The sequence below is a fragment of the Megascapheus bottae genome, chromosome 30 (genome assembly GCF_031878675.1).
Source record: "Megascapheus bottae isolate mThoBot1 chromosome 30, mThoBot2.hap1, whole genome shotgun sequence".
Lineage (NCBI taxonomy): Eukaryota > Metazoa > Chordata > Mammalia > Rodentia > Geomyidae > Megascapheus > Megascapheus bottae.
The window spans coordinates 6,358,611-6,385,594 of NC_143538.1; the positions used below are offsets into that span (position 1 = coordinate 6,358,611).

Sequence of the window (26,984 nt, forward strand, 5' to 3'; positions counted from 1 at the left end):
AGTCATGTCCCTGGTTTTCATTCGGCTCAGTCACCTTTCTCTTTGCATGTGGTTGCAGGACATGGATTGTGGGTACAGAGGTATCAAGAGAAGAAAGCTTTATTCGAAGTTCCGGAGTCTGATGGCGGCTCTCCTTCCCCTATCACAGCTGCAGTGTATTCCTTTTTGACAATGATCATTGTTCTGCAGGTATAGTCAGTGCTTTAATTCTCAGTGGAGAACTTCAGAGTCATCGCACATGCTAAGAATTACCAGTCACTTCTGCAGCCTGCCTAGTATTAGTTCAACATGGCAACTGACAAAATGGCCTTTTAGTCATACCTCGTGATGGAAATAGGTCCTCTATGATAAATGTTGTTTCCTTTTGTGGCTTCTCCCTGAACTGTGGGGATTTGTCCACAAGTAACAGATAGCTGCTGTCACCCAGAGCCCAGGGAAAGCCTGGGGGTTGAATCTTGCTGTGGTTTGAGATGACATTGCTTTTACAAGGAGTCTGACTATGCTATGTTTTTTCTTTTTTCTCTCTCTCTCTTTTTCTCTCTTTCTCTTCCTAGCCTCTCTCAAGCAAACTTTAGTAATACGAAAACGCTTGCTTCTCTCCAGACACCATAGTGGATTTCTACTCTGCAGGTGTACTGTAGGTTCTTCCTAGTTTAAACTCTCTTTGCCAGCAATCTAATCCTTTTCCAATAGTGACTCTAAACCAACCCATGTATGCTCTTAAAGGTACAGTACAGTTCCTGTTCCTTTCCTTTATAGTCATTTGTTATTGAAGTAGATTTGACCAAGTCTGCTGCTTTCTGATTCTCTCCTTCATTCATCCTGTATACTTTCTGTCTTCCTCTAGGTGTTGATCCCCATTTCCTTATACGTTTCCATTGAAATTGTCAAAGTGTGCCAAGTATACTTCATTAACCAGGACATAGACTTGTACGACGAAGAGACAGACTCGCAGTTGCAGTGTCGGGCACTGAACATCACGGAGGACTTGGGGCAGATACAATACATCTTCTCCGATAAAACAGGCACTTTAACTGAAAACAAGATGGTTTTCCGAAGATGCATTGTGTCTGGTGTTGAATATTCTCATGATGCGAATGGTGAGTCTGGAAGGGGGGTGCTAGGGATAGGGACCCCAGACTACTAGATCCAAAGTATGTGGACAATCTCTCCTTCCCTCCCTCCCTCCCTCCCTCCCTCCCTCCCTCCCTCCCTCCCTCCCTCCCTCCCTCCCTCCCTCCTCTCTCTCTCTCTCTCTCTCTCTCTCTCTCTCTCTCTCTCTCTCTCTCTCTCTCCTCTCACACACACACATACACACACACCACCACCACCACCATATCACAAGTCTCAGAGAATGCTGATTTTCACCTTGGGAGCCTGAATCTCGGTGCTGTTTATAGACCAGGCTGACATGGCCCCAGCTCACTCACTGCAGTCTTTGGAATTTATAGCCATCTGTTTCCGTATTCATTTTCCACCAGGCAGATGCAGCAGCCAGGCAAGGGGTGTCCCACCCTTGAGGAACTCATTTCTATGCCATGCAGTCCACTTCACTGTGCCACCCCAAAGGGACCCAGAGAGAGATATCTTTTGTCAATCATCCATCTTCCTGTTACCAGCTGAAAGTTCTGAGAAGGGCATTGGGTAATTCAGGCTGCATTCTTTCCCTTGGAACACAATGTCCGTGGGAGCTGGAGAGAAATGAATTGCCTCATTTGTGATTAGGTAGGCAGGTTCGCCTCCCAGCTTTCCTTTCCTTATCCTCTGCTGCCTCCTTCCTTGTTGAAGGAAATCAGGAGAGTTACTAGCTTCCTAAGCCAAGGGTGTCTAGAACCAGCCATCCCCAGCTCTGCCAGGAGATGGCGCTGTGGTGAATGTTCCCCCACTCACAGGAGTGTTTGTAAGGGTGATTGCGTGACCAAAGAAGACTCCCTTTCCTATATCAGAAACAAAGAACATCAAAGGAACAACCATGCCTGGAAACAGGTTCCTTCCTGAGTTATAGTCTGTACAGTTAAAGTAGTCAAGGCCTAATGGAAGACACAGCAGCTCTTGTTTACTGTTTCATTTGGCATCCCAAATCAACTGCCAGTGTCCCCTGCAGCCATTCTGCACTCTCTTTAGGGTGTCATTCCTTTTCCTGTGCGTCATCCCCAGCTCTACATTCCTTTCCTCTTCCCAAACACCTAAACTTTATACAGAGTAGTTCATTCCCCAGGCGAAATTTTCTGCAAGGGCCTTTCAGAGAGAGTCAAGAAGAGTAGGTTTGCAATCTAAACAGCTGATTGACTCAAGTCACTAATGTATATTTCAGAATAGCTACGGGTCCATTTCAAGTAGGTAAAGCTGGTTACTGGAGACTCATGCCTATAATCATAGCTTCTCAAGAGGCTGAGTTCTCAGGGTTCTAATTCAAAGCCAGCCCAGGCAGAAAAACCCATGAGACACTTATTTCCATCTAAGGAGCAAAAAGCCAGAAGCAGAGGTGTGGCTCAAGTGGTAGGGTGCCAACCTAGAGAAAAAGGAAGAAAAAAAGCTAAGAAAGTGTGTGAGGCCTTGAGTTCAAGTTCCAGTACTGACCTCCCCCTTCCCCATACACAATAAAAGATAGGAAAGTGGGGTGACAGATTAGCTTGACTTAATCATTCCTCAGTACATACAGACATCAAATAGTTGAGATTTGAAACCCCGAGGGACAGAATCACAGAAAGATTCTGACAAGTTGTCATAAGTTCTCACAAGCTGTCCTGATAACAGGAAACTGAGAGTTTCTGTGGCCTCCAGAAGACAGAGGAAGACTGAGACTGCCATGCACCATGGCTCCGTGTTTTAGAGATGTGTGTGGACCCGCAATTGGCAGAAACAAAGGCAAAGAATGTGTTCAGCCAGATTAGTCTTGGGATCTGCGTGCTCGTTGGTTAATGAGTTCAGATAGATTTTCCATGAGAGCCGAGCCCCAGCTCACATGCCAGAATCAGCCATGGAGACCACCTTTCCTTGTGACCTGATGACCTGCCTCCTGGTTGACTGGCATTCACATTCCTGAGGCCACTGGGGCCTGAACCCCACTTCCCCCACTCCCAGGCTCAGAAGGAAGGAAGAGCCCCGAGCCAGGACCACACAGACCTCTCATGTCAGCTGCTGGCAGGGGAGGGGAGAACAGACAGATCTGTCCCTCTGAAGGCCAAAGCCAAACTCCCAAGTACACAAAAGTCAAGAGCAGACACAGTCTCACTGCTCTTCCGTGCTATCTAACTGTCACCAAATTGGGACAATATCTCCCAAGACTGACCAAAGGCATGGGTACCTTTAGCAAGCTTCCTGGTGTTGGGGTATCCTGCGTTTCTACCCAGTACCGTGCCTGCACACGATGTTCTACTTACACACTTGTTTTGAATTAGTGATCTTCGTGAATAGTCTAATGCTATCAATGCTAATCCATGACGCCACAGGCCATGCTAACTGGGCAAAACTCAGGAAAAGATTTTCAGAGCCCTGAGCTAGTAAGCAACAGCCCATAATACCACCATTCCCAGGAGGCTGCAGAGACTGTTCAGCGCCCCCTGTGCCTCAGCTGCAGCATTACTTCTTGGATGGAGCTTGACTGACTGAGCCTCAACTCTGGCTGCTTAGCCATACCATGTGATGGCAGAAGGAATTTCAGTGGGGTGTGTGTGTGTGTGTGTGTGTTTATATATACATGATGTGTTATATCTATTTGTGGCAGTACTGGGGCTTTAATTCAGGGTCTAGGTGTTGTCCCTTAGCATTTTTGCTCAAGGCTAATGGCTCCACTTTGGGCTGGCTTGCTTTCTTTCTTCTTTTCTTTCATGGTCATGGGGCTTGAACTCTGGACCTGGGCACCATCCCTGAGCTTCTTTCCCGGCCCCCTCGGGGCTAGCTAGTGCTTTTACCACTGGAGTCACATCTCTACTTGTGGCTGTCTTTTGGTAATGTATCAGAGATAGGAATCTCACAGACCTCCCTGGTCCAGGATGGCTTTGAACCTGTGAACCTCAGATCTCGTTCATCCTGAATAGCCAGGATTACAGGCATAAGCCACCCGCTCCTGACAAAGATATTCTTTATCCCTTTGTTGGTGGACACTCAGGAAAGGTGGCCTCGCTATTGAGGAGCAAAGGTTGTATGTGTGCGTGGAGGGGTGGGGGGGGGGCTTGGTAAAGGCTCACGGTACAGGAAGTACCTTCCATCAGTCAATGCTCCCTGCCCGGTGTCCCTCTCTCCCCACAGCCCAGCGTCTGGCCAGGTACCAGGAGGTGGACTCGGAGGAGGAGGAGGCAGTGTCGAGGGTGAACACGCTATCCCCGAGAGGCAGCATCGGAAGTCACCAGAGTGTACGGATCACGCACCGAACCCACCGGCGCACCAACAGCCGTGCCGAGGCCAAGAGGGCCAGCATGCTATCCAGGCACACAGCGTTCAGTAGCCCCATGGTGAGTGCAGCCAGGATGGGCGGGCGGCCCTCTGGGAGAGAACCACGAATCTGCCCGTTTCCTTTCTCGTCACTGCCAGTGTTGTTTTCAGCCACCACAAAGACAGACACTGGTGTTCGGGTGTCTTGTGGGCAGTCTGTCTTGGCTGGGAGATTGTGGTTCCAGCACCTGTCATCCTAGCTACTTCACCCAGGAGGGTGAGATCTGAAGGTCGTGGCTGGAAAGTTCATGAGACTCTTGTTTCTGGTTCACCAAGGGAAAAAAAAAAAAAAGGCCAGAAGCAAGAAGATAAACATCATGCTGAGTGTCCATGTGTGAAAGTGCTGAGAGGAGAATGGAGTGGACTGGAGGGGTGGGGAAGCTAGGAGAGACAAGAGAATGATGGTCAAGATGCATGGTTCTATTGTAACCCCTTTGTCTAGCTACTTAAAGATGAGATTATAATAATCTTTTTTGTTGTTGTTTTGAAGCCAGAGCTGTTGCTCAGTTAATACAGTGGCCAGCCCTGAGTGAAAAAGCTAAAGGCAGTGAATTCAGTAGAAGCTGGGGGAGGGGCAAAAAAGCATGTTAATTGCCAAAAGGAGAGAGTACACACACACACACACACACACACACACACACACACAGAGAGTATTAATTAGATAAACTTAAGTCCCATTAAAACAGCTTTCCCCGCCTCCTCTGCTGTTCACATACTGCCTCCAGAGAGGAAAATTTCCGGAAACAAGTGGAAATTTTCTGGGTGGCCTTGCTCTTCTAGATGTGTACAGAATGTACCATTTAAATATGATACTCCAGAGTTGTGGACACACGGACCCCGGGAAGGCAGGCTTGGGGCTGGGGGAGGCGGTCCCTGCATTGTAGTACATTCTCTGTAGCGTGTGTGACAGATTTGTGAAAGGTCAGACTTTCCAACCTAGCAGACCAGCATACTCAGGACTTTACCAATGTGGTGAGAGGTCCTTAGAAAGCCAAAAAGAAAGAAGATGACCATCATAGATAGATCATGGGGACTTGCATCCATTTTGATGTTACTGGTTTTGGGTTTTTTTTTTAATTTTTTTTAATATAATTAAAGCCCTGGAAAAGTTCAGGAAAGATAGAAGACTGCAGGAAAAAAAAAAACAACAGAAGCATGGTTTTTAAGAGGAAAGCGTTACTTTTTTGAGATGGATGGTATACATTTGTTGTGTTGTGTGTGTGTGTGTGTGTGTGTGTGTGTGTGTGTGTGTGTGTGTGTGTGTGTGTATGTATTCGCCGGCCAGTCCTAGGGCTCAAACTCTGGGCCTCCTTGCTCTTGACTTTTTTACTCAAGGCTAGCACTGTTACCCCTTGAGCCGCGGCTCCCACTTCCCACTTTTCTGATTAGGCCTGACTTCAAAGCGCAGATCTCCTCAGATCTCAGCCTCGGAGGTAGCTAGGATTCCAGGGGTGAGCCTTTCACTAGATACATACACTTCTGTACAAAGTGCTTGTAATTAGTTGCATAACACAAAAACATATGCTTTTCTTCCCTTATGTGTATGACATACGTGTTTATCCAGTTAGAATCATACACCACAAATGCGTGGAAGGAGGATACATATACCTGACAACCACCAGAAATCAAATCACTGCCCCTTCAGTAGTTCAACTCAAATCAGACCCAACTGGGTGCCTCTATTTTTCCCCTAGGAGAAAGACATCACACCCGACCCCAAGCTGTTGGAGAAGGTGAGCGAGTGTGACCGATGCCTGTCCGTCTCCAGGCACCTGGACCACCCGCTGGCCCATCTCTCGCCTGAGCTGTCCGACATTTTCGACTTCTTCATTGCCCTCACCATCTGCAACACCGTTGTCGTCACCTCCCCGGATCAGCCACGACAAAAGGCAAGTGCTGGCCCTGATGCTTCTCTGAAGTGCTCGGTCCTCAGTCTTCCCCGGGTGATACAGGCATACGCGCTGCCTGCAGCACCTCTCACATTGGAGGGTGGACAGGTGAGTGTGGGAGGTCTCACCTTGCCTCAGTGCTTCCAGATCCACTCAGAACTTGGCACCCCAGAGCCACACAGGAGGGAGGGCTAGCTGGATTTGAATCCAGACTCTGGGATAAGGGGCTTGGTTGGACATTCTCTCTTAATGTCTTCAGACATGTCACTCACACACACACACACACACACGCGCGCGCGCGCGCGCGCGCGCACGCGCCATGTCTGTGCTCCTGGTACCTCACAGAGCCCTGGAGTGATCGGTGAGGATTTGTGGATGCGAATTCAGGTTACAGAGCGGGAATCCTCAAGGTGGTTTGGGTCTGGGCTAACACGAGGGCTATTTGTTTGTTGATTTGTTTGATGAGTTTTTCTGCTGGCCCTGGAGCTCTAACTCCGTGCCAGGCACTCACTATGCCTTAGTCTTGTTGTTCAACACTGAAGCTCTACCCCTTGAGTCGCCCCTCCCCTGTGGCTTTTTGCTGGTAAATCGGAGATTCAAGTCTCACTTTTTTTTTGCCACCTCCTGAGCAGCTAGGGTCACTGGCCTGAGCCCCAGCGCCCTAGGAGAGGGGGCTGGTGTATAACGAGCATGCCCCTCCAAAGGCCTGCAGGGGTGCCACACGGCACAAGGGCTGTGCCTAGAGATGTGCACAGCAAGCCAGGCAGCTTGATATGGATGAAGAATGAGGGCATAACGGAACTCAATTGTGCCCCTACCTCCTCTTATTATGCTGAGGTGTAATATAATATCCATATCATATACATATAAAATTATATGTAATTATATAATTTTATATACTATACATTCTTTCCATTATACTATAATCGTACAATTATGTAACATATACTATTGTACATCATATAGTACATTATACATGGTATATAGTATAATAGTATACATAATATGTTATATATAACATGTATACTTATATAGAGTATTTAATATATTATAAAATGTGCATTAATATATTTATATATTATAACATATATAACAATATATAAATATATATTTGATAAAATGAAATATATTTAAATATATATTATATATAATAAAATCATTATGGAAGCCAGTATTTTTCATGCTGTTGCAATTCACAGCCTTTAGATACACATTGGTTCAAAAGTGTTGAACATTAAACTCTGTTTTTTGGGGGTCCGGCATTTGTTCTGTTAAATTAAATGTGGTACCCACTCTCTGTTATTGAGCTTTTCCAAACATGAACAGTTGTAAGGTTAGAACTTCGGCTCCACTTGATTTTTGCTATTCAATTTGCTCACATGCCAGGTATCAGGGACTCACGCCTTGTCTACCTAATTATTCTGGAGGCTGAGATCTCATGCTTACAGTTTGAAGCCCAACAGCCTGGGCAGACAAATCTGGGACTCCTATTTCCAACTGGCCAGTAAAAAGCCAGACATGGAGATACAGCACAGACAAGAGCCCTGAGTTCAAGCCCCAGTACCAACCCAAACAACAGCACTGATGGATGGATGGATGGATGGATGGATGGATGGATGGATGGATGGATGATAGATGATGGATGGATGGATGACAGATGGATGGATGGATGGATGGATGGATGGATGGATGGATGGATGGATGATGGCCGGGTGGATGATGGATGGATGGATGGATGGATGATGGATGGATGGATGGATGGATGATGGATGGATGGATGGATGGATGGATAGATGACCGATGGATGGATGGATGGATACATGATGGATGGATGGATGGATGGGTGGATGATGGGTGGATAGATGGTGGCTGGATGGATCTATGAACTTGGATGGACGGATGACAGGTAGGCAGAGACAATTTACTAAGGAAGATACTGAGGGTTTGAACTGTGACGTTTAAATTAACCTTCAGCACATGAGAGGAGCGCGTACCCTTTGCAGCGGCGTCTGGGTGAGGGGCCGGGCAGGCGGGCTGGGCGGCAGGCCGGGGTGAAGCGAGGGGCGGGGTGTGGTGGGGGCCGGGGGGGGGTGGGGAGCCCGGCCCCGCTCCCCCCGCTTCCCCCCGCGCCCCGCGCCCCCGCCCCGCGCCCCGCTGACCGGCCGTCCCGCAGGTGAGGGTGCGGTTCGAGCTCAAGTCCCCCGTGAAGACCATCGAGGGCTTCCTGCGGAGGTTCACGCCCAGCCGCCTGGCCGCGGGCTGCAGCAGCGGCAGCCTGGCCACCAAGTTCAACCAGAAGCCGGGCTCCAGCTTCCTGTCCACGCTGCCCCACGACAGCCTCTTCGCGCGGCTGGACGAGCGGCTGGGCCCGCCGGCGCCCGCGCTGCCCGGCGACGGCGACGCGGCGGCCGAGGGCGCGGCGGGCGGCGGCGGCGGCGGGGGCGCGGCGGGCGCCGAGGGCGCGGCGGGCGGCGGGGGCGCGGCGGGCGCCCAGGGCGCGGGCGGCGGGGGCCCCCCGCGCGCCCCGGCCGCCGACGCCGACGCCGAGCGCCGCTACGAGGCCGAGAGCCCCGACGAGGCGGCGCTGGTGTACGCCGCGCGCGCCTACCGCTGCCGCCTGGCCGACCGGCTGCACGACCAGGTGTCGGTGGAGCTGCCGCACCTGGGCCGCCTCACCTTCGAGCTGCTGCACACGCTGGGCTTCGACGCCATCCGCAAGAGGATGTCGGTGGTGATCCGCCACCCGCTCACCGACGAGATCAACGTCTACACCAAGGGCGCCGACTCCATGCTCATGGACCTGCTGCTGCCCTGCTCCCCGGGTAACTCCCCTCCCCCCTTCCCTCCCCCTCCTCCAGTCCCCCTCCTCCCCATCTTCCCTCCCCTCTTCCTTGTCATCTCCTTCTCCTCTCCCCTTCCCCCTTTCTCCTCCCCCTCCCCTCTTCTTCCTCCCCAGCCACACATCTCCACCCTCTGCCCACCAGTCTCCCACTCCCTCTCCCTCTAGGATAGTTCTAGTTCTCCTCTCATTTTCCATTTTCTTTTACTTTTGTTTTTCTTTTTTCTGGGGCTTGAACTCAGGGCCTAGGCCCAGCCCGTGGACACTTTTGGCTCAAGGCTAGCAACTCTACCACTTGAGCCCATAGCACCACTCCCGGCATTTTCCATGTCTGTGGTAGGGAGGGATGCAACCCAGGGCTTGGTGGGTGCTTGGGCGAGCACACCAGCACTAGGCCACGCTCCTGGCCTACTGTTTCTGTCTTAATTTCAAACTTCAGAGGATGATCTTTCAAATCTTGTAAACGAAATGCCAGAAGTGGTCTTGTACTGCTGGGTATTAACCTTGAACAGTGAAAGAAGCTTCGGGACAGTGGCCAGGCCCAGAGTTCAAGGCCCAGGACCAGAGGGTTCCTGCCCAGCTTGATTTCAGACCAGGATTATACAGGGGTGAACCACCTGGCGGGGTTCCTATTTTAAACCAGCATGGACTTGGCACTGTAGTGGAAGTGGGGTGTGCTATTTCATAAGGGAAGAAAAGGGCCCTGGGGTGAGGGCAGACTTGCAGCAGGATATCCTGGTTGGCCTTTCCTTCTCCTCCATGGTCTTTGTCCCACCCACCCACCCCCAGATGATGCCAGAGGGAGACATCAAAAAAAGATCCGAAGCAAAACACAGAGTTACCTCAACCAGTACGCGGTGGAAGGCCTGCGAACGCTGTGTATCGCCAAGAGGGTACGTGGAGGCTGCCTCTGCAAGAGTGCCCTCTGGACACGCGCGTACACATGCACGCACACGCCAGCTCACCTCGGCCTGTCCATTTTGGGCCATAGGTTCTAAGCAAAGAAGAGTATGCCTGTTGGTTGCAAGGCCACCTGGAAGCAGAATCGGCCGTGGACAACCGTGAGGAGCTCCTCTTCCAGTCTGCCATCCGCCTGGAGACAAATCTGCATCTGCTGGGTGATTTACACTTTCCCAGCTGCTGGATGGGGTGGGGGGGGAGGAGGGGAGAGACCAAACGGAGTTTGCATGGCGGTGGCTGGGCTCTGGGCATGCTCTTGAGTTAGCTGTGTTTGTCTAAGGAACGTATGGACCCATGGTAGCCTCTCTCCCAGGCTAAGATAGTCTCTGATTTTCCCTTGGGACTCATATGGCAGCAGGTGCCTTGTTTGTTACACAGCCATTTTGCCTTCCCTAGGCCCAGCTTTTTTCACAAAAATGGAAATGGCAAGCCCTTTTCTTTTGTGCCATGCTGGGACTTGAACTCAGGTCCTTGTCCTTTGGTTTGTTTTTTTTTTTCCCACTAGTGAAACCACACTTGCACTTTGGGCTTTCTGCTGGTTCATTGGCCATGAGAGTCTCACTGACTACTCTGCCCCAGCTGGCTTTGAACTACAATCCTCAGATCTCAACCTCCTGAGTAGCTAGGATGGCAGGTGTGAGCCACCAGTGCCCAACATTGACCAAGCCAGCCTTTGGATGTGACTGGTACCTGACAGTACTAACTCGCTCTGGCACAACCAGAGAAACATTTATACTCCTGAAACTGCTGAGTTTCACATTTTATAAATATTTCAGATTCACTTGGGATAAAAAGAAGACTGAGCTCATTTTTATCAAAATGTGCTGTTTCCTTCTGGGGGCGTTCCTATGTATATTTCATAAATATTGATCAACTGATGGTAATAAATTAGGGTGTTCATACTTTCACACTTCATTTTAGCATTGAATTTCAGATTTAAGATAATTTAATATAGTATTTATCAAAGTGGCGAAAGAATCTGTCAAGGCTTTCTATACATGGGCTGGTGCCTGGCTCTCCATGCCGTCACAGAGGAATTGGTGACAATATCAAACACTCCCTGATACTTGGGGACACTCCTCAGATCTCCCCACCAAAGCTCCAGAATTCTTTTTTTTTTAATAGAAAAGGCTACCTTTATTTGTGTTTAATTTCTTGGGCAGGAGAGTTAGGTGATTTACCATTTCTATATTTGCATAGCTAATATATGTGTAGCTAAGTGAATAGCAATTCATATTTAATAACACACAGTGTGGGGTGTGGCAGACATGATAAATACAGATGCAAACACTTTTCGGAAAGGCCCAGGATCATGAGAACTGGTGTCCTGTTCCACTGCGCTGTATCCCTGAATGTAAGTTAAAATGGACTCCTCAAAAAGTGCTCAGCTTACTTTGATCAACAGAACTGGGGTGCTCTAATCAGATGGGCTCTCTGGATCCACACACGAGTGGGTCATTTGGGGATACTGTTGTGTTTCATTCTTCAACATCGTGGTTTGGTTGGGTTTTTATTGTTGTTTTTTTTTTTTTTAGAAAAATGAAATAAGCTATTCATATTTTTTCATCTTTTTGAACCAAGTACCCATTTCTAAAGATCTCTTCATTTAGATGCTTGTGTTCAGTGGCCTCAAAGAACCACAAATAAATATCAACATTAGAAAAGTTCCCCATGCACACTACATTCTGGAAATTTCCTTTTTCCTGCCCATTCTGGCCAAGACTCTAAATTCCGAGGAGAAGTGGGTAGAATGCTAGCCTTGAGCACAAAAGCTCAGGGATAAGCACCCAGGCCTTGAGTTCATACTCCATGACTGACAAAAAAAAAAGCTAAGACACAGAGTACAGGCCCTGAATTCAAGTCCCAGTATTGACCCTAAAGAAATAATGTCTACACCATCTGCTTTGGTAACAAGTGGTGAATGTCATTCAGAACAAACATGGTGTTGTCAGAAATTTGGCAGAGGTTACATTAGATTGGAAGTGTGGCCCTTTCTGCCTCCACCCCCAAGCTTGGTTTTCAAAGCATCTCTAAAGTTACAAGATCACTGCCTAACACAAGAATTCAAGCCCTGGTTGGTTGAATTTACGTAATTCAGTGACTCACTCACCTTCTACACAGAGCTGAGTCACGTCAACAGCTCTGGATGGTGTTGCATCATGATGGTTTTTCAAATGGGCATTGGCTTTGCCTGTTAGCAGACGACCCCTAGGCAGGTTACAGGGTGTATTTGATGTACTGACAGAAGGAAAGGCTAACACACTACCGTTGCAGGAGCTACTGGGATTGAGGATCGCCTACAAGATGGAGTCCCTGAAACCATTGCTAAATTCCGGCAAGCAGGCCTCCAGATCTGGGTTCTCACTGGGGACAAACAAGAAACAGCCATCAACATCGCCTATGCATGCAAGCTACTGGATCATGGCGAGGAAATCATCACTCTCAATGCTGATTCGCGGGTAGGTCGGTTTCAGAGAGGCACTGCCTCCGTGTCCCTGTGTCCTGGGGGGATTTCACGGCAGCCCCCTCTCCCCCCCATCCTTGGGGAGGCCATCTTTGAAGACTTCCATCTCTAGCAGCTGCAGTGCGAAGGGCCTTGGCTTTTCCTGAATCCCTCTGGGCACTGGGACTGTGTTTCTGGGACTTGAGGATATGTTTAGAAGATGTGAAGTTTTTTTTTTTTGGTAGCAGCTGGAACTTGATGATTGCCAAGTTTAGCCTTTCTTATCCTTGACATACTAATTCATGTCAACAGTACGGGAGAATACATTTTTTTTTAAATCAGGAGGGTCACGTGTGTGTCAAATGTGGAACTGGAGCTGGGTTCCATTTTGCCGAGATTTCCTCTAGATTCGGACACCCCAATAGCAATTGAGGATCTTTGTGATCAAGTCACATGGGTCCCTGTAAGTCCCCAAGTACGTAAGGAGCTACGTGCAGCCTCTGTATGAGCCCTCACCCAACTTCTGATTCTAAGTGTGAACTCAACTCAGAATGTAGCTGTGGGCCAGGCATTGATGGCTTATGCCTTTTAATCTTCATTACTCCGGGAGGCTTGAGATCTGAGGATTGAGGATTGAGGTTTGAAGCCAGCCTGGGCAGGAAAATCCATAAGACTCTTATCTTCAATTAACCACCAGATAACCATCTTGTAAGCAAGCACTCTTGGTTTTTGTTGTTGGTGGTGGTGGTGGTTGTGGGGCTTGAACTCAGAAGTCTGAGCATTGTCCCTGAGCCTCTCTGTACTTGAGGCTAGCACTCTACCACTTGAGCCACAGCACCATTTCCGGTTTTTGAGTGGTTCACTGGAGTATCACAAGGCCTTTTCTGCCCAGGCTAGTTTCGAATTACGATCCTCAGATCTCAACCTCTTGAGTAGCTAAGACTGTGGAGGTGAGCCAGCAGCTCCCAGCTGGGATATTACTGTTGACTTGGAATTTGCTTCTCAGGCTTTCCCACTGTAAACTTTTTTTTCCTGCCCATTCACATTCTAAACTCAGTTGAAGTTGCTATAAGAGCTCATGCTTAAGGAATACGGAGTTGGAGTAACGTGCTGCTGCATTACATCTAACCTGTCATTATCTCCTATCTACTCAGGAGCCTGAACCCAGAGGATTGTGACTTGAAGTCAGCCTGGATAGGAAAGTCTGTGAGACTCGGTCTCCAAAATAACCAACCACAAAGCTGGGCTGAAGGCATAGCTCAAGTAGTAAAATGCCAGCTACATGAGGAGACCCAGACTTTGATCCCAATACCAGAAAAGAGAAGGGAGAGAGAGACAGAGACAGAGAGAGGGTAGGGGAGAGAGAGAAAGGAAGGAAAGAAGGAAGGAAGGAAAGTTACAGTCTCAGGACAGTTAAACAGTTAGGACTCGTTGCCACCCATCTGTCCAGGTGGGAGACATTTTACGTTATAACATGGTCAGTCTTTGAGACATCTAATGCTTTCTTTCCTTTCCAGAAAGAAAGATACCCTCCCTGAACACTGAACTTGCATTTCTGGAGGGTACCCCCCCCCAACTCCCACCCCAGGTCACCAGACCCTGAAGCCTGGAGCCGTAGAGAGAAATCCACTCCGAGCTTCCAGCTCCAGGTAACTGGAGTCTGGTGTGACCTTGAGTGAACCCCACTGTCCTCTCATGTCCCTTTCCAGGAAGCGTGTGCAGCCCTGCTGGATCAGTGCCTGCAGTATGTGCAATCCAGGGGACCTCACAGTACCCCCGAGAACATGGAAAGCAATGTGAGCGTGGGGTTCTCCCCTCTCTACCCAGCCTCCACGTCCACTGCCTCTGGCCCCAGCCCGAGCCTTGTGATCGACGGGAGAAGTCTAGCTTATGCCTTGGAGAAAAACCTCGAGGACAAATTTCTCTTCCTTGCCAAGCAGTGCCGCTCAGTCCTCTGCTGTCGGTCAACCCCCCTGCAGAAGAGCATGGTGGTGAAGCTCGTTAGAAGCAAGCTCAAGGCCATGACACTGGCTATAGGCAAGTTTGGGTGGTGAATCCATTCCTTGGCTTCCTCCCTTATCACCTGGGGTTTTGATATCCTTCCACGCAGCACTATAAAATGTGGGGAGAAGTCCAGCGCTGGACTTACTCCTATCATCCTAGCTACTCAGGAGGCTGAGATCTGAGGATCATGATTTAAAGCCAGCCCGGGCACTAAAGTCCTCCATGAGACTCTTATCTCTAATTAACCACCAGAAAACCTGAGGTGGCGCTGTGGCTCAAGTGATAGAGTGCTAGCCTTGAGCTGCAGACCCAGGGACAGCACCCAGGCCCAGAGTTCAAGCCCCACAACCGACCAAAAAAAAAAAATCTGAGGGGAGTGTTCTTCACTCTTGGTTCCATTCTGTAAAATAATTACTGGTGTGATTGACAGGAGTGGTAAGTGCTAAGGTATTTAAAGCTTAAATTGGAAGCTAGGCACTGGTGATTCACCCTTGTAATCTTAGCTATATGGGAAGCTGAGATCTGAGGATCGAGGTTCAAATCCAGCCCAGGCAGAAAAGCCTGAGAATCTTATGTTCAGTTAAGCAGCAAAATGCTGGGAATGGAGGTGTGGAAGTGGCTCCAGTGGTAGAGCACAAGTCTTGAGCAAAAGACCAAGCGAGAGTGAGGCCCAAGTTCAAGCACCTGGATAGGTGCATGTGCACATCTAAAACATGCACACACACACACACACACACACACACACACACACACGAGGCTTGCAGGCTTGAACTCAGGGCCTCATGTTCTCATTCAGCTTACCTGCTCGCGGCACGCCTCTAGCCCAACTTTTTTTGGCTGGTTCTATGGAGATGGAGTCACACAGACCTTTCTGCCTGAGCTGGTTTCGAACCTCAGATTGCCTCCAGGTCTCAGCCTCCTGAGTAGTTAGGGTTCCAGGATACCTGGCACCCCACTACTTTGATCTCTTGTGAGCTGAACTTTGCTAATGGTGCTCAGATGGGCAGCTTATAAAGGCAGTGAGATCTGAATAGCTGTACAATTTTGTACCATTAAGTAAACTTAAGGACGTGTGTCTAATGGTGCTTTTCCCCTTTTGAGCACTGATAGCTGCTAAACCCTCTAGGTTCCTCTCCAATGGTACCCCAGGGGCAGTTTCTCCTACTGTGTCAAGTGGAGTCTCTAGCACTGAGCTCAGGGACTCTGGATTGCCACCTAGTGGTGAGACCCAGCAAGGTGGGCTGGATATGCCCACTGGAAATCACTCCTTGGTGGGGATGACATCCTGTCACCTTGGGCACCTCATCAGGTAGGAGAGGGCTGGCTTAAAGCCTTAAAGGTTGGGGGTAAAAGGAAAGACCCTTGATCAAAGCCCAACTGGGACCCACTCAGGGGAGCATATGGTTTACCCTGCCCCTGGTCCCAGCTTAGGAAACCCATGCAGCTCCCCTAGAGACAGAAGACAGGCTTTCCTGGGGCCATCCTTGTCATCATGTACTTGGGGCCTTCGGGGTTTCACGAAGCAAGTGTTAGGTTCAAGACCACTCACTGCCCACACACTGTCTTTGGTACTAACGTGCGCCCCCTCCTCCCCCTAGAGAACGTGAGGATGAGATATGCCTGAAAGCTTGGAGTGCAGAGTGAGTAGGAAATGTCCTCTCAGCCTGCTCAGCAGCTGGCTCTGTCCATTAGTCACCAGCATCTGGCATTTGTTTTACAAAGCAGAAGTAAAAGCCAAGTTGCTTGGGGCTCATGCCTTGTAATCCCAGCCCACTCAGAAAACTGAGATCTGAGGACTGAGGTTTAAAGCCAACCCTAGTCAGGAAAATGTGTAAGAGACTCTCAACTGGAACCAACAAAAGACCAAAATTCTACAGGTTCCCGGGGCTCACACCTATCATCCAAGCTACTCAGGAGGCTGAGATTGAGGATCTAGGTTTGAAACCAACCACTCTTGGGCAGGAAAGTCCATGAGACTCTTATCTACAATAAACTACTCAGAAAAAAATCAGGAAATGGTGCTATGGCTCAAGCAGTAGAGTGATAGCATTGAGTGATGAAAGCTAAGGGACAATGCCTGGCCCCTGAATTCAAGTGCCAGTACTGGTACCAAAAGAAGAAAAAATCAGGCAAGAACCACTCTGTGACCACATTGTACGTCACTTTGACTTCATAGATCTTCATGTTGTATCATGTATGCAGTTGTGATTTCCATGATCTGAGCTGTTCTGCTACAAGTTCCCAGAATGCTCACTGTCCCTGAGGGATAGTGACCTTATTTCTCTACTCTGCCTGAATAGAGAGTTCTCTCTGTTGGCGAGAACTCTTGACTTGTCCCCTAGGATCTTAAAACATGTCTAATGGTTGTTTGACAGAATAAGCAGGCATGTTCCTTCATTATACACTCAGAGAGACCAAAAGATAACTTACCACACACTAGTTTCTAATCAATGTGGGGCAGGGAGTGGGGGGAATCTCTGTAGTTGTTGGATAGAGCAGAAGCTCTTCCATTTAGTGTAGCGTAAACAGTTTGGGTGAGTATGAATTGCAGTGGTATGGCTGCCTGACTGACTTCTTGTAAACAAGAAAGAAGATGATGAGAACATCCTTCATTATACCAGACACCAGGCTATGGGCTTTGTTTGTACAAGAGCCAGTACCGTGAGGGAACATTGAATTAAAAGCTGACTCAGTAACTGCATTAGGGAGATTTCTCGATTAGCCAGATGGCTAATCAGACCGCTTGCCTCTCTCCTCCCAAAGAAGGTACTAGAATTGCTGTTTTCTCTGATCTTTCCCACCATTCATTTACAGGACTGCGATCTGAGCATCATGGTTCAAAACTCACCCTGGGAAGGAAAAGTCTATGACCCTATCTCTAGTTAAAGAACAGCACCTAGCCCCTGAGTTCAAGCCCCAAGACTGGCACGCATGCTCACACACACACACACACACACACACACACACACACACACACACAGTATTCTATATATCTCAAGTGACTTCCGGCCTTTGCGCTTTCTAGGTGATGGAGCCAACGATGTCAGCATGATCCAGGTGGCAGATGTGGGCGTGGGCATCTCAGGCCAAGAGGGCATGCAGGTACTGACCAGTTACTGGCCTCTTGTCCTGTCATTCTGTCCAAACTTTCTTCTAGGCACTTCCTGACAGAGCTGAAGGAACTGGCCTTCAGGACTGCCATTTTACCAAGCTAGTAGTAGAAAATAAGATGGTATTTACAAAGCCATGTGCAAAAGCGTCTCTGCCCATGTGTATACAAATGTATTTTTTGTGGGGGGGAGAACTCTAGTTTAGCAGGGGTAAGGTGAGTTTGCACCTACAAACCTGATTCACTCTGGGAAGCACTCTCTACTTTCTGTCCATAAACATTGGCGAATACCCCATGAAACTGCCTTTCTTATAAGGTGCTGTTGGCATCTACTAAAAGATTAAATTTCCAGTGTGTGTGTGTGTGTGTGTGTGTGTGTGTGTGTGTGTGTGTGTGTGTGCACGCTTGAGGGAGTTCTTCAACATGCATATACATTGAAATAGTTCAGGGACAGTGCCCAGGCCCTGGGTTCAACCCCCAAGGCCAACACCAAAAAAGAAGCCAACATTAAAACAAAAACTCAGACCTTGCCACATCTACCTATTACCTGTTACACAAGTCCTATAAAGCCATTTCGCTGAGTGCTTACTGAGAATGATTTTGCTTGGATGGAAAGAGATGATGGAACTGGCAGGGGGCTGGGGGGAAGCCATACCTACCACTGAGCTTGAAGCTGGTGCTCCCGCATCCCCCAGCCTCCCATCCATTCATCCATCACCTTGCATTTGGGAAAGGGGACACAGCTTAAGGCCCGTGAGGCATCGCTAATCCCCCAAACCCCTCTCCTCTCCCTCTCAAGGCAGTTATGGCCAGCGATTTTGCAGTCCCAAGGTTCCGATACCTGGAGAAACTCCTCATTGTTCATGGTCACTGGTGCTATTCCCGCCTGGCCAACATGGTGCTATATTTCTTCTACAAAAACACAGTACGTACTACACACCAGTCGCCAAGAGGGTGGTGGTGTTTTTTAAGCTGGGTGCCAGTGGTTCACATCTGTAAGTCTAGCTACTCAGGAAGCTGAGATCTGAGGATTGTGGTAAAGCCAGCAAAGGGCAGAAAAGTTCCCAAAACTCTTCATGTATTTAATTGTCTTTTTTTGGTCAGTTCTGAGGCTTGAAGTCCGGGCCTGGGCACTGTCCCTGAGCTTCCTGTGCTCAAGGCTAGCACTCTGCCACCTGAGCCACAGCTCCACTTCTGGGTTTTTCTGTTTATGTGGTACCAAGGAATTGAATCCAGGGATTTGTACATGGTAAGTGAGCCCTCTACCACGAAGACACATTTTCAGCCCTCCCTGAGACTCTTACCTCCAATTAACCAGCAAAAAGTTAGATAAGGAGCTATGTCTCAAGTGGTAGGGCACCAACCTTTTCCAAGAAAAAACTAAGGGCCAGGAGTTTGGCCTAGTGGTAGAGTGCTTGCCTAGGCATGCATGAAGACCCAGGTTTGATTCCTCGATACCATATATATAGAAAAGCCAGAAGTGTACTGTGGCTTCATTGGTAGAGCCACTGAAGAGTGTGTAAAGCCCAAGGACAGTGCTCAGGTTCTGAGTTCAAGCCCCAGGACTGGCAAGAAAAAAAAAAGGAGAGCATGAAGCCCTGAGTTCAATGCCCAGGACAGCTTGAGAGAGTGCATTTATCATTATAGATGCAAACTCACTAAGATCGGGGTAATGTTAGGTTAGACAAGGGCTCCTGTCTACCATGATATAAGCCTGTCTTTCCTTATTGTGGACAAAAGAAGGGAAAGTGTCACCTGTTTTTAGTTCATAACATATGCTGGGCCTTGGTTAACGAGTTATCTCTCCACAGGACGGGTTCAAGGATAATGTCTCCTAACAGGAGAGATTTATCCCTATTTAGAATACATTGGCCTTCCCTTCCAATAAAGTACAGAGGAGAGCAGTTTCCATAGCAACAGTGGTTTGGGAACAAAGCTCTTCGGTACTACAGGAAAAAGAAACTTAATTATCTTATTATTTTTTCTCCCTCTTTTTCTTGATTGCAGTGACTCACAGGACTGATGGGGACTGGGGGAATAAGGAGGTGATAGGGAGCATGTTCAGGGGACAAGTGAGAAAATCAGCCATGGGAATAAGAAAGGGAAAGAAAGTCAATGAAGAAAATTTCAGCTGGGCACAGGTGGCTCATGCCTGTCATCCTAGCTATCCAGGGTGCTAAGATCTGAGGAGCACACAGTTCAAAGCCAGCCAGGGCAAGAAAATTTGTAAGACTTTTATCTCCAATGGGTCAGCAGAAAACCAGAAGTGACCTTGTGGCTCAAAAGTGGTAGAACACGAGCCTTGAACAAAAGAACCCAGAGACAGCACTCAGACCCCAATTTCACCCCCCCACACACCCTGGTAACCAACAACAACAAAAAAGAAAAGTCCCAAGTTGCTGTGGAGGGAGAAAATCCAATATTAAGAGATATAATCATAGATTGAAACATGCCTTGAAAAATATAGAGAGCTGACCATTTATTGTCATCTTCTCAATAAGCCATTTTCAGGTTCCAACACCACATCTCAAAGAAATCAATTGTCTGAGTTAAAGTTCAACAAAGTAGACAGTTACAACTTCAGAAACAAAACCCAGACCTTGCTCAACCAAGAGCCTGCATACCCCACATCATTCCCTTACCGCAGACCAAGACCCATTTGGAGCTTATTCGTGCTATGATTATGGTCCAGAATCACTCCACATCTCAGAACCTCCCATTTCCTTTTCCGGAAATGATAAGAAATCTGCCCCTGCTCAAAAAGAATATAACGATGTTACTTCGTACTAAGACCAGAGAGAGTATAAGAAGTGCCTGGCCTGTGCCAGGATTGCTGGCGAGTGCTTTAAAGCCATTTGATCCTTATCCCTCATAAGCAGTATTTGTCAGAGAAGGCTGCAGTGGTCTATTACCGCATTGCATAACTAACAAATTGAACCGCTGGTCTGTGTGCTTGCTCTGTTTCACTGTAACAAAATACCTAGATAAACAACTTACAAGAAGGAAAGATTGATTTGGGCTTGTAGTTCCATGGGGCTCAGCCATGTTGCCTTTGAGCCTGTGAGAAGGCATCATTGGAACACATGACCGATCGAGCAAAGATGCCCACTAAACACCACTTCTATCCTGTGAAGCCCCCCCTGTATACCGCTAAGCCCCACCTGTAAATACCACCACCACCTTCAGATAATAACACCGCACATGCCTTTAACGCATGGGCCTTTCAGGGGAATTAAAGATCCAAACGGTAGTGGGCCTGTTAAACTGCTCTACCTTCCTCCCTGCCCTGTGTCAGTGCACTCAGTGTGTTCACTTAATAATTATCTGTACATGAGAAGGGGTGTCACTGTTCCAGAAGTAATGCACCCACTATCTGACGAATATAACCGTAACCTCTATATGCATTACCCTGACAAATAAAATAAGTAATAATTATCCTTAGCTTTCCAAGCACAAAACTTTGCCCTGCCAGGACTGCTCCTGGAAATTCCAAATTCCCACTGCAAGTCTTTCTAGTGATGGGGACAAGGTAGGTTAGGAGGAGAAGAGGTGAGAGGAAAAAAAAGAAATCTCTGCCTGTTGACTTGATTTACACTACAACTCCATGGGGCTCTTAGAATTAAACCAGATGTTGGTTTAATTGACTGGGATTCTACAGGGTCTGGGGACATAGGCAGGACTTCCTCTACAGGTGGAGCTCAGGACCCTCTGATCTCACACATCCTTTTTCTTGGTTGTAGATGTTTGTCTGCCTCCTGTTTTGGTTCCAGTTTTACTGTGGCTTCTCTGCGTCATCCATGATCGACCAGTGGTACCTGATCTTCTTTAATCTGCTCTTCTCGTCGCTTCCCCAGCTGGTGACTGGGGTGTTGGACAAGGATGTGCCAGCCGACGTGCTGCTTCGTGAGCCACAGCTCTATAGGAGTGGCCAGAATATGGAGGTAAGCACATGCCGATCTCCAAGAGTCCCTCCTCGTCTATACCACCAAAAGACCTCACGCGCTTCTGACTGGTAGGGGTTGCCAAGTGCCTATAGGTGGATTGCACACCCCAGAACAAACTGCTCACACCAGGAAACAAAGAGGAAGAGACTGGGCTTTCCCTCTGTCACCTGAAGGGCCCAATGACCTAAAGACCTCCCCTGCTTCCTGAAAGTTCTACCACATCCCAATAGTGTCACTCTGAGAGTAAGCCTTTAACACATCGGGCCATCTTGGGACCGTTTCATATCCAACCATTGCACATCTCAGTCTCCTGTTTAGCTAGGATGACAGGAGCGAGCCACTGATGCCCGGCAAGCTGTTTCATCTTTTAACAGTCAGCAAGCTGTTTCATCTTTTAACGGTGTTAGTGCTGGTGTGGTATCTTGTGACGGATGTGAGGCTTGGTGTCTTTTTGTCCTTGACTTGTATTCAATCATAAGATTCCTCCCTGCCCAATTTATTGAATTCTATTCCCTTCCCCAAAGCCCCATCCCTACACACTGTTGTCGGATTCACTTTATCTTCTTACTAGCTCACCATGGGCACAGAAAGCCTTGGGGAATGTTTCCAGACTATATCCAGATCATAGCAATAACCTTTTTATTTTTAACAGTAGGGGCACAGCCAGCCTTTGGTTTTAGAATTTCAGGTTCCTAAGAAACATCTAAGTGATCCATCACAAAACCTAGAAGAATTAAAAGTGCTCAGACTTCACATGATGTCCCTTAAGATGCAGGAAGCCCTCTTGCTCTTTCACTGATGAGTGACAGCCATGACAGCATTTGGGTAGTGGTTTTTCATTTTTCCTTCTGTTAAGAATTATTATAGGACCGGGAGTGCGACCTAGTACTGTACTTGCTTAGCAAGCAAGAAGCCCTGGGTTCGATTCCTCAGTACCACATACACAGAAAAAGCCAGAAGTGGTGTGTGGCACAAATGGTAGAGCACTCATCTTGAAAAAGCCCAAGGACAGTGCTCAAGCCTTGAGTTCAAGCCCCAGGAAGGGCAAAATAATAACAACAATAATAATAATATTAAAATTGTGATTATAAAGGTGGGAAGGAATACCTTTCTTTTGGCGATGTCACCCCTTCCCTCCTGTCCTCATCCACAAGTTGTGTAGTTCATTTTCAACATAATGTCCAGTGAGTGTACCACTGCTACATTTTTCACACTTTGTCCCTTTCCCTCCCAAAGACAGTTTTAAATAAAAGACAAAAAAAGAAAACAGAAAACAGCAACAAGAAAAAAAATCTGTTTCCATTTCCTAGAATGCATTTGGATAAATGCTATTTTATATGCTCAGAGGCACATAAGCATTGTGCCTTTGTATTCCTCTCCTAAGAATATCCCCCTTCATTCTCCCTGTGTGTGAATGTAGAGTTCTGTATCATCTATCATGTCCCTGTGTATTTTAGATCTGGCTTCCACACATGAGAGAGAATATACACCATTTGTCTCTCTGGCTTACATCACTTCACATGATTTGTTTTAGGTCCACCCATTTCCCTGCAAATAACATAAATATTATTCTTTCTAATGGCTGTGTGAAATTCCATTGTGTGTAGATTGGGTAGGGGCTTCTCATCTATTGCCTAGGGCCTCCCCCTTCCCCCAATCCTGAAACAGCAAGCTTTATTCTGATGTGGGAGCTGTGCGTTAAGGAACTAACACCTTAGAGGAAATGGCCGCTGCCTGTCATTGTCCTATTTCTCTTTGTGTCCCAGGAGTACCAGCCCCGTGCCTTTTGGTTAAACATGGTGGATGCCGCCTTCCAAAGCTTGGTGTGCTTTTTCATCCCTTACCTGGTGAGTGTAGCACCTTGCCCGGATTTCCTCATCTGCTGTGTCCAGGCATACATGAACCCAGGACCTCACCGTCTCTCCGCTCGCTGTCTTCTCAGGCCTACTACGACTCAGACGTGGACATGTTCACCTGGGGAACCCCCATCACGGCCATCGCACTGTTTACCTTTGTGCTGCACCTGGGTATTGAAACCAAAACCTGGGTGAGACATGCTGGTCAGGTCACAGCCCCACCCCCGATAAAAGGACCCTGAAGCTGTAGGCCCCACACTTCTCAACAAGGTTCCTGGAAACATTAGAGAGTTTTATTGCTTTATTAGCAGACAGGAGAGACTGCAAAGCTGGCCTCATTTTCGTGAGAAGGAAAAATGATATCTAATTCAACACTTCCTTCTCCTGGGAGGGGGGGAGCGAGGAAATCCACCTTATTGCTGTGTGACCCTTACAGACTTGTTCCAGTCTCCTAAGCCCCACCAGCCACCGCAAAGACTGCCTGGTACAGTGGCTCAAGTTTATCATCTCCACTACTTGGGAGGCAGAGATCATAAGAGGATTATAGTTCAAAGCCAGCTAGGTTGGAAAAAAAATGAGCAAAAACCTAACCTCAGGAGTATGGTGGCACTTATCTGATATCCTAGCTACTTGGGAAATCTAGGTAAGGGGAATTACGGTGCAAGGCTGGCTGTGGGTAAAAGTGTGAGACCCTATCTGAAAAATAACTTTCTAAAAAATGCTGGAGATGTGACTCCAGTGGTAAAAGGTCCTGAGCTCCAAACCTAGTATCAAATATAGATAGATAGATAGATAGATAGATAGATAGATAGATAGATAGATATTCAGCTTCTATTAAGCCCCTAGAATGTCACACCCTCTCACTGAAAACTGATACTGTTTCTGCCTTTTTTGTGCTGGTAGTGGGGCTTGAACTCGGGTCTGGGACTCTGTCTTGGCTTCTTTGCTCAAGGCTTTATCACTTGAGCCACAGCTTCACCTCTGGCTTTTTAGTGATGAAAATTGGTGATATGAATCTCACAGACTAACCTGCCCAGGCTGGCTTTGACCCTTGATCCTTGGATGTCAGCCTCCTGAGAAGCTGACTAATGTGACCCACTAGCAAACACTAATGCTTTAGTTTTATGTAGCCTTAGACTATCACATCCATTCATTGATGATTGGTACACTTTCGTGGCTATCATCACTGCCACCGTGTTGTGCGTGTGTGTGTGTGTGTGTGTGTGTGTGTGTGTGTGTGTGTGTGTGTGTGTGTGTGTAGGCTTTGGGACTTGAACTCAGGTCCTGAGTGTTGTCCCTGAGGTTTTTTGTTGTTATTGTTTGGGTTATTTTTGCTCAAGGCCACCACTCTACCACTTGAGCCATAGCTTCACTTCTGCCTTTTTCTGAGTAGTTTATTGGACATTAGTCTCATGGACTTTCCTGCCCAGGTTGGCTTTGATCTGTGATCCTCAGATCTCAGCCTCCCACGTAGCTAGAATTACAGGCGTGAGCCATCCACACCCAGCATCACTGCCACTTTTTTTTTTTAAAGTTGACATCAAATTCCTTTCTCTGGTTTCCCCCTGCAGACCTGGCTCAACTGGATCGCTTGTGGCTTCAGTATCCTTCTGTTTTTCTCGGTGGCTTTGGTTTACAATGCCTCCTGTGCCACATGCTATCCTCCATCCAACCCCTACTGGAGCATGCAGACCTTGCTGGCAGACCCCGTGTTTTACTTGACTTGCTTCCTTGCACCCATCACAGCCCTGCTTCCCAGGTGGGTATCAGAGAGGCTGTCCCCACGTCCCCAGAGACACAGAGCATCTCTGTGCTTGAGTCCTGCATGGGTCTCCAAAAGTACCAAGGCACCGCCTGTCTACAGTCTCACTTTTTTTTTTCCTCCACCCTTCTCTCCTTCCTGCCCCGCCCCCCATCATCCACCTGTGCTTTTTCCAGATTGTTCTTCAGAGCCCTCCAGGGAAGCCTGTTTCCCACCCAACTCCAATTGGGACGCCAGTCAGCCAAGAAATCCCCCAAGAAACTCAACACTCCCCAAGAAACCTTTGCTCAGGGACACCTCCCAGGAGACCCAAGAACTGAGCATTCCCAGGGACGGACCCTGAATCCTTCTATGTCCCTCTCCAATGACTGCACCTCCTGCTCCCCCGAGGCCAGGGGAGAGCCCAGCTCAGTGGACACCACTGTGCCATTGAGAGAGACCACCCTGGTGGAGGGGCTGGGTACCCAAGCCCCAGGACCCTCCCTACTGGGAGAAGCTACTTCAGAAGACTGTCCTGGAGACTCAAAGAAGAAATCAACCAGTGCGAGCCGGGCAGCGCCCCTGGCTTCCCTCTTCAGCCTACCCAACTTGAGCTCCCTCAACTGGGTCTCCTCCTTGTCCCTGGTCAGTGGACTGGGGAGTGTCTTACAGTTTTCCAGGAGTAGTTTACAGATGGATAAACAGGATGACGAATTCCTGGCCAGCCCCCCACCATCAGATCAGGACTTACATGGCTTACAAGGACAAGTCTCCGACTATTTCTAGGGGTCCTTTTTCTTTATATAACATAGATGTTAATATTATTTATGTTTATTATTTGCACAGAAGAGTTCTAAGGGAGATGTTATTTTTAAATGTTTCCAAGGCTAATCCAGAGAAACCAGAGGTACCAAAAGAAAAAAAAAGTTTTTATTTTTTAAAAGTTCTAAATAGAGTATATTGATAAAGAAAAGTAAGAGCTTTAACATATATATGTGTAAATATATATATATATAAAGTTTAAAGAAGAACAACACTTGAGAAGTGTGTTGAGATGTATTTTATTCATCTAATTTGTGGAAGGAAAAAAGGGCCTGTTTCCAAGGTGTGTGTGTGTGTGTGTATGTGTGCACGCGCGTGTGCGTGCAAACCCCACCAGTCACAGGGGAGAGGCACAGGTCTCCCACTGGTTTCCAGTTCTACCATCATTGTGGCTGTGGCTTCTCTTCAGACAGAAAAGGAAAGGTGAGACTTCGCCTGTGGAGAAAACTTCACAGGTGAACCAGGATCCTCAGATCTCAACCTCCTGAATAGCTAGGGTCGCAGGCACCAGCCATCCTGGCTTGCCCTTTTCTTTATTCATACCCTTGGTAGTCAAAATATTCTCTTAATTATTTTCTTACATTTGATGCTGAAATTTGGGACTCAAAACTCAGGACTTGAAATACTTCCTTACACTTAGTGCTGAGACCCAGGATGCGAAACCCAGGACTGGAAATATCCCCTTAACACACCAAGCCTAATTTAATATAAAATCTCAAGATCTACCTGGACCTTAGAGAAGAGATACCTCGCTACACGCCTGTGTTGAAATTGGCCGCTACAATCTTGAATATATTGCCTAAAAGTATAAGATTCTCTTCATAATTTTTGGAAGCAGACCCTACTTAGCTAATCCTCTTTACCTCCAAACAGTAACCTTGTTTTCTGGGCTCTATCGTACTCCCATCATCACAAATCACACGTATCAGTGCTTCAAGAAACA

General features: G+C 47.8%; 1 protein-coding gene across 1 annotated transcript in view; it reads left to right on the forward strand.

The window, feature by feature from the left end:
• Positions 1–26,247, forward strand: part of Atp10a (ATPase phospholipid transporting 10A (putative)) — a 67,721-nt gene extending 41,474 nt beyond the window's left edge. Inside the window, exons 7-23 of the mRNA XM_090321337.1 lie at positions 59–189; positions 848–1,100; positions 4,252–4,454; positions 6,129–6,323; positions 8,497–8,739; positions 8,818–9,145; positions 9,952–10,055; positions 10,154–10,280; positions 12,397–12,581; positions 14,275–14,602; positions 17,595–17,671; positions 18,478–18,603; positions 21,419–21,619; positions 23,389–23,469; positions 23,565–23,669; positions 25,050–25,237; positions 25,417–26,247. Of these exons, the coding sequence (XP_090177463.1) occupies positions 59–189; positions 848–1,100; positions 4,252–4,454; positions 6,129–6,323; positions 8,497–8,739; positions 8,818–9,145; positions 9,952–10,055; positions 10,154–10,280; positions 12,397–12,581; positions 14,275–14,602; positions 17,595–17,671; positions 18,478–18,603; positions 21,419–21,619; positions 23,389–23,469; positions 23,565–23,669; positions 25,050–25,237; positions 25,417–26,005 (3,464 nt within the window). The 3' untranslated portion in view covers positions 26,006–26,247. The remainder of the gene's footprint in view (positions 1–58; positions 190–847; positions 1,101–4,251; positions 4,455–6,128; positions 6,324–8,496; positions 8,740–8,817; positions 9,146–9,951; positions 10,056–10,153; positions 10,281–12,396; positions 12,582–14,274; positions 14,603–17,594; positions 17,672–18,477; positions 18,604–21,418; positions 21,620–23,388; positions 23,470–23,564; positions 23,670–25,049; positions 25,238–25,416) is intronic.
• The last annotated feature ends 737 nt before the right edge of the window (positions 26,248–26,984 follow it).